At 38.9% G+C, this 8,229-nt stretch overlaps 1 protein-coding gene across 1 annotated transcript; it reads right to left on the bottom strand.

The window, feature by feature from the left end:
- Positions 1–4,324: 4,324 nt before the first annotated feature.
- Positions 4,325–7,447, bottom strand: LOC113496141 (keratin, type I cytoskeletal 9-like). The gene is made up of 2 exons (XM_026875266.1): positions 7,032–7,447; positions 4,325–6,404 (listed from the first exon to the last, which is right to left on the bottom strand). The coding sequence occupies exons 1-2, from the start codon at positions 7,041–7,043 to the stop codon at positions 4,824–4,826; spliced, it is 1,593 nt and encodes a 530-aa protein (XP_026731067.1). The 5' UTR covers positions 7,044–7,447; the 3' UTR covers positions 4,325–4,823.
- Positions 7,448–8,229: the final 782 nt, after the last annotated feature.

Raw genomic sequence — 8,229 nt, 5'->3', positions numbered from 1 at the left:
CCTCAGTTATGCACCGATATTAATCGTATGCAACATAACTATACTATTATAGTTATCGGATATAAACCTAGTAATTAATTCATTTATGTCAGAATTTGATTGAAGGAGGCAATAGATAATAGATAATTGGAGTGTAATTCAATAAACGAACGGTATTACTCCACATACTTTCTTTACGAGCATTAAGTAGGGGATGATGTAAGGAGATAATTGTAGTGTATGCTTTGTTTAGTGTTACTTCGTCTTTTGGGTATAGGTTCTATGGCTCTAGAGCAGGCTATAGGCATAGTCGTATAAAGGACTGCAACGCATTGCCATACATCGACACAAGAACGCGGATGACGTAGTACGGCGGTTCAGGTTTAGTCAGTAAGAGTCTGACACTACCCATTTCCTCCCCCGAGGGAGTAGGTGTGCTCATGAGGATTCCACAGCCTTAATAAAAAAAATCTTTGGGCATAGTATGGATGTTGGTTTGTGCAAGTATCATAGAAAAAGATAATGATAACAATAACATGTAAATATATAATTGCAGTGTGAAAGGTAACGATACTTACTTACTTTCATTTTTTTAATATTTTACGTATTTCTTTGTAAATTTTATTTGAAAAAAAAAACCCAGTACAATTGCTAGTTGTATGATATAAGCAGAGGCCGTAAAATGAATGGTGACTTTCGCCTTTGTATAAAAGAGATTTCCAGTAAAATGTGATTTTCCGATCAGATGACGAGATACTTTGAATAAACGGTACGTTTTTGGAATGGGCTCTGCGTGTACAATTTGCGTTCTCAACTCTCGCATACAGGCGTGACATCACGCATTTGATTTATAGTGTAAGGTAAGGGTTAAAACGACAAAACGACGCAACGTGTGCGCGTTTGATGCCCGCGCATTACGAACATTTGTATGATCACCGAATGTTTGTTCTGAGTTGGGGTGTCTTTGTGAATGTCATATGCGTTTTCTAATTTTTGGTATATTCTTACTTAATTAACGCGGATTATCAGAATTTTTATGACTGAAAAAATCAAAGTAAGTATTTTTTATCAGTGTTTACATTTTAACTAACTTTAAGACGTTGTTCTAAAAAAAAAACATTGAGTATTCGCATTGAGCATAACACAATCATTAAAAAGTTCGACCCTACCAACATCTCTAATAGTGCTGTTGGGTTTGTAAAATGAGACGTCATCACCATACAAATGTACCAAAGAAAAGCGCCTCTTTTTCACAACGACATCAAACCAGCTTTTAGAGGTATTGCCTTCACCCCGAGAATCAGCTGAGAAAGACAACATCTTTAATCTTTAAACTATTTACATTTAAGCAGCTTTTAAGTAAGTTTAAATAAACCACTTAACATGTAAACACTGTGTTTTTTTTTTTTTCAGAAATGCAATGTTGTGTTACGGTACTGTTTTAAGGCCTCAAGTTGGTCCACTGATGGAGCTAAACATACGGACACGATCATAAAACAAAGCAATCCAATTGAGTAACATCTATTAGTGGTTCTTGAAAATAAATTTAATTTCCATTAGAGTAAAGAAATCATATTTAAAAATGTATTTTTAACCAAAAATTTTTTTTTTGCAATACCAATCGATTCATAGCAGTATAATAACATTGTGGTATAAGTCAAAACATTGAAGCAAATGCCATTAATAACATATAAATATTCAGAAGTACTTTATTCTGTATAAATAACATTAACAATTAAAAATGATTTGATTTAAACGTCCATAAATGTATAAGTCGGTATACACTAAACGCGGAATGGACTACGCCTCATTAACTTTTATTTGATGATGATTGCATTACTTTATTGTTGGTAAAACCATTTATGTAATATGTTTTAGTGCTCACTTGATTTTGGAATTCAAATCGAATACTATTCTACAACTTTTGTTTTCATGTTTCGACCTTATAGTCGAAAAAGCCAGATTCTTTACTTACTGTAAGGCAAAGACCTTTCTGCTCTCCTTTCATCTCTCTCTAACCAAGGATATGCTGTTCCAAATCGTGTTGAAAGCTTCAAACCAATCCCATGAATTCCAAGCCAATCATTCTTCTAATATTTTGACAAAAATACTTAACTTACGGAAGACGCCTGCGCTCAGCAGTGAGGCGGTAGTTAGGCTGGTATTATATTCATCTGATACTCAAGTTATGGGTCCAGAAAGTTAGATCGTAACATAAAAACTACCATCACAGACGAGAAATAGTTTAGAGGACTTACTTTTGCCTATTACTTATTATATGTCGGCAACGTAACGCATACTAAATTTATTGTACCTACATATAGAGTGTTAAGTATGTTGCATTGAACTTCAACCGTAAATATCGTATATAACCGTGTCTAGTTGTATCACGTTTTACGCAAAGCAAGTTTACACTTTTTTCTATCGAATGCCGGCTACGCGTTCCGTGTGATCAAACATCAAAATTGATCGTGATTTATTAACGGGTAGAATGAACGCAATCCTAGTTTATAACCTATTAACAATCCACACATTTTATTAATAGGTTGCTAGTTCAGTCGGAAAATTGTATTGTTTTCGTTTTGCAATTATAATCGTTTATTGATTTAGTGTTACTAATATTTTTTATATATTATTAGTGAAGGTCTTAATGCTTGTATAGCATGTCAACATTTAAAACCCATGAAACCACGACAGAAAAGCAAAGGTGTTAAAAAAGTTTCTGGATAAAACGGACAACTTAATCATGAAATGACGCGTCACGAACTCCGCACAGATAACCGCCGATCTGGTCTAGTTTCTAGAAAATCCGCAAAACGACTCCTTACATACAAATCTCTTCAGGAAACACCATAACTCTCCAAGAAGGCCATAAATTGGGACGGTACCGTTTTAACAGTACCTGGACATTGAGGAAGGACAAAAACAATGCATAATCTACTCTCAGCGTCATACATTTGTATCCCAAGACAACTGCTCGTTTATGTTAAAGTAACCCCTTTACATGCGAATGTGAGGCAGGAAACATTAAGTTGTCGGAACCCAGACAGTAGCCTATTAGACATAAATTACTATGATATCAATCTGAACGAAGACAGGAACAAACATTGACGTCTAATATTGTAGTACGTTCCGATACGTATTCTAATAATGTAAACGCTTGTTTTTTGTTTTCGCATACGTAATTGCACCTGCAATATAATAAAGCAGAGTCAAATAATTGTGTGTAACTTTGACAATGAAAACAAATGACGTTCGTGTTACAAAACCTCTTTGGAGCATAGTCGGATTTTATTTTTCTTCCGCGTGGTATAAACTGGCAGGTTTTCGTAAGGAACCTCCATGTATCGATTACTCCTTTTAAAATATTGATAACAAGCAATTAACACGTCATTTAAAAGGTTCGCCTATTTGATATTTGCATAAACAAGTAGACAACACCAAACGAATGCAGACATAAGAATGACAATGTTATGACAAACAACATCAATTCTCGGCACAAAAGAAATTCAGATTGCAACAACGGTACCCTGAATGCATAATACCTAGGTGGCGATTAAAAACGTGAGCGATTGCGTAAGGAGTTTTAAGAATTCGGAAGTGGCGGGCTTCCATTCTGTCTGTGCATGTTCCTTGGACCGTGAAGGTATTAAGTAACTGTTTACACAAAGCGTACAATAACAACTATCATCTGAAGCGTTTAGTGTCATACTACACGTAATAACATTTATGATCTGGTTTGTTTTAACATATCCCCAATATAAACTCTCGGATGAATTCAGCAAGAACAATTTTCATCACCGCATGGTACAATGAAAACAAATGCCGTGTTGTTTATGTAATCTGTTGAATATTTTTATTAAAACCTGATTCATTGTTTTCTGCAAATTACACAATGCCGTCTTTTGTTCAAAATAAACACATTAGACCATTTTTAGGTCATGTTATTCTCCTTTTCTAATTCGCTGTTACCATCTAATTACTTATGCTCTACTTTCACATTAGTTTCTTTGAAGCAAATTTAAGATCCGGTCAAAAATGTTGATTAATTAAGACGAGTCATATTACTTGTCGGTTTGTTTGCTCGCTCTGAATATGGATTACTAGTCCGGTGAGTCTGCACGCGGAAGTGCGGACGACAACACCGGCGGCCGGCGTGAGTGCGTATTAGTCTTATTTCAATTTCCTAAAGTACTTTCATACGAGTGAAACTGTCGATGCGCGCCAAGTGCCGATTACTCAAGCAGTATTATGTTTCCTGAGGATGTTACGCTCTCTGAATGATTTTTCCATTCCTAAGCGTCTATCAACACACACGACCAACCGAGGAAAATGAAAGTCAACCTTTTTATAAGAATTTTATTGTAACAATAACAATCTTAATACTAAAATTATAAAATAATAAATAGACAACCTTAACTATTTACTATATTTACAGGAATTCACGTCGCAACACACAAGAGATTAAGCGGTGGTTTAGGAGGTTGTGTAAGATTAGATGCACATTATTATTCAATATTGTTAATTTGTCGAAACAAAATTCTAAGCGAACTGCGATGAAAGATATCAATCTACATGATTATACAGATTACACACGTGTTACCGAAAAGAAAGCACACCGACAAGATATCCAAAACACGACACGTACGCGCTGACGCTCACGGCGAGTAACAAAGTGGCCGCCTGCGCAGTTAATTAGCGGAACGTAGGTACTCAAATAAATAATAATACCAAAATACTTTCGCCGGACACACTATGCGATCACTCTTATCACGCCTACACACCCCTACAATTTACTGTGAACAACTATTTACACAAAGCTTTTATTGCAAAATTAACATATTTTAATGACCACGTGGTTTCAATTCTTCGCTGTATTTAATAGTGTTGTATGTGGTCTCACTGGCCGAGCCGTGAGCGTCTTTTGGTGCGTAGTGAGAGCTCGAGCTACCGAAACTGTACTTGGGGCCAGAAGAATAAGAGGTGAGGGAACTATGGCTGGATGCTGGAGCCTTGAAGGATGAACTGCTCTCTCCGAAACCACTGGGAGAGCTGTGGTGATGATGCTTGCTAATGTAGTAAGGCCTGTTTGATGAGGCAGCATGAGCGTTGTTTGATGAGTAAGAAGAAGTAGGGAAACCGTAGGTAGTGCCAGGAGGAGAAGCAGCGTGACCTGAAGAGAAGGCACTAGCGCTCTCTAAACCTTCAGCTTTAGCAGAGTGGTAAACGGGGGCAATGTACTTTGATGATCCACTACCGAAACCTCCTTGCGATCCACCGAAACTAGCACCGTGACCGCCAGAGCTAAGAGATAACCCACCGTGACTGGAACCGCGGTAGCTACCAAAAGATGGACTACCGTAGGATCCCGATAGGCCAGAAAGGCCGTGGCCAGATTCTCCTTGAACGGATGATCCAAGGTATGCTGATGGTTTGAAAGAAGTTTTGCCAGGACCAGCGTATCCACTACCTAATTGCTTGTAAGAGCCGCCGAAGGAATGGCCACCAAGGTTAAGTCCAGCCAAGGAATGACCAGCCCCGCCAAAGGATAAACCGGCCCCACCTAGAGAATGTCCAGCATTGCCGAAGGAATGGCCAGCGCCGCCAAACGAATGACCAGCTCCGCCAAAGGAATGGCTAGATCCGCCAAGAGAATGACCAGTACCACCTAGGGAATGACCTCCTCCCAGGGAAAGAGAACCAGCATCACCCAGTAATTGACCAGAGCTAGGAGCACCGTAATTGCCAGCGGGAGCATTAGAATGGGCCTCGGAAGGAGTGAATAGTACTGGACCAGTGGCATAGTTTCCTAAGCCTTTGCCGCCAGCGCCGCCAGATGAGTAAGCAGAGGATGATGACAGTTGCTGTTGCAGCTCATCGGATAAAACAAAGTGTTGTTGTTTAGGAGCGCCATATGACAACTGAGGATAAGCGTACTCCTGACCTTGGCCAGCCTGAGCAGCTTGTATACCTTCACCTCCTTGATGGAATTCTGCAACAGCGGTGGAAGGCTGCAGCGAAAGACCACCTGCGCCAAGACTGTGAGAAAGCTGGCTCATGAACTGAGAAAGATCTCCTGTTGCAAAAGCGCCATGCGATGGTTGTAAGGTAATAGGCGCCAGTTGGATGGTGCCGTGACTGTTAGGAGATAACTGTGACAAGCCTTCGGCGGAATACTGGAGGGCTCCGCTAGAACCTTGTCCACCGAAGCTGTAGCTGGGCTTGGCCCCGCCGATGCTGTAGCCGGCTCCGACGCTGATGGCGCTGGCGTCTCCCTGGCCGAGAGACGGCGCCTGGTAGCTGTGTGCCGAGATGCCCGAGGATCCGTATCCCACCGCCGTCTCCCGCTTATCTTTCGGATCTTCCACCTTCTTCGATAGCACGCCCCATGACGTCGATATACACAACAATGTGGTGAAAACGATCTGTAACAGATAATGATTAATTACTCACTTTCCTCCAGATAGCAATCGACGGGCGGTCGTGAATGGATGCAAACGATAACAGTAAACATTATATTTAATGCAAAAGTAATTCAGAAACTGGTTTCCAAATACTGCGGTCGTACAAGTGCCAAGTTTAACGACGACCCGCATGGCAATGTTAATATTTACGCCCACATTATATAAATTTCACTTTTCCACTTTTACTTTATACAGAAATAACTAAATGTATGTTTTCTTGTAATAAATAATGATAGTCTATCAATCATGAAGCTAATCTCGTGAAGTCCATTATAACAAAAGTTAAAATTTCACTGCAAAGCTCGTTTAATGAATGTAATTTAAGAAACGATCAGTATCATAAGCCTTAGTAAAATTGAAAAAAGTTTTAATAACTATTGTTTTGATAAGATCATTTTAATTTTATATTTTCACTGAATTTAATTTTATCAAAAAATTATTTCTTTAATATCTAAATCATCGAAGATCAATTAAAGGAATCAATAACTCCTCAAATTCCAAAACAAATCCTTTTGTTTTCTCAATCATCTGCATCACAAACACTAATAATGTCGCACTGGCATTTTCCATCACAAAACGCGAACTCACCGTGAATTTCATTTTGGATTCTTATTTGTAAAACTCGTCGCGTAGATGAAACTAAATCACTTCACAATGTTTGGAGCACAACACAAACAAATATCTCCGTGTGTATCGGTCGGCTTGCCTGCACAGCCGCCGAATTCGTAATGTGATGTCGCTGTGTTTTCACCCAATTTATAAGAGAGCGATCGGTGGCGCGCACCCGCTGTTGTCGGAAGGGTAAAAGTGTATCGGAGGACCCTTTCACTGCAGCGGCTGAAAGAATGGGAGCGAGCCAGCGAGCCACAGAGCTTCCGAACCCAACAATGAGGTAATAGAAACCGGAAGCGTTGCGTCATACTCGATCACGCTTTGATGCACTTATCGACACAGATGTCATACGGACGTGAGCCCGGAGCCTGCGCGACCTCATTACTACAACAATACACGGCTGCATTTAGCAATCAGCGAAGTCTCCAAATGTAACTCGTATTGTTCGAATCAAATTATTTGGAGTACATTTCCTCCAGAAAGTTTATACAAATAAGGTATCATTGTGATTTAAGCCTTGAATGAATCGCCAAGACATCAATGGTTTTTGAAGGTTCAAATGACGCGTAAGTTTTTAAATTATCAAATTATTTTGAAAAAATAAATAGAGCACCAAATAGAAATTCATTTAATTTACGGTGACTGAAGATACTTACCTCCAAATTTTAATGAAAAAATGAATTACATAATTCTACTCGTTTAATAATGTATGTAGCTGTTACTTCTTCAATTAAATTCAATTACTCGCAAACGACATCATACAACCACAGACGACTATGCTTAATTTCTAACGAAACAGCAAATCTGTTGCAAATTAAAAACAAAAGACTTTCAACTTGAGTTTTTTAACATAATTTTGAATTTGAGTGTACAACCACGTACACACACGACCATAAAGTTTACCGCCAAGTTTATGTCACTTAGCTGCCGAGAGCTACTGAGTTACCAAGAGCAAGCACTTTCATTCATTGATGTCATTTGTATGACCAGAGACGTGATCTCAACATATGCTCATTACCTCACGTATTGCGGAGCTCAGCTGATCTGGAGATAAGACCCGGTTTGACACGCCATCTTTTATGTTTTTAGTATAGTAGAAAGATTGCATTCCAGACTGAGTGAAAAGATACATTTGAGGTCTTAATGATTGATGCAGATTATTGTAGATAAGAAA

Source organism: Trichoplusia ni, chromosome 7, assembly GCF_003590095.1.
Source record: "Trichoplusia ni isolate ovarian cell line Hi5 chromosome 7, tn1, whole genome shotgun sequence".
NCBI lineage: Eukaryota > Metazoa > Arthropoda > Insecta > Lepidoptera > Noctuidae > Trichoplusia > Trichoplusia ni.
This window is presented reverse-complemented; position numbering and strand designations above follow the sequence as displayed.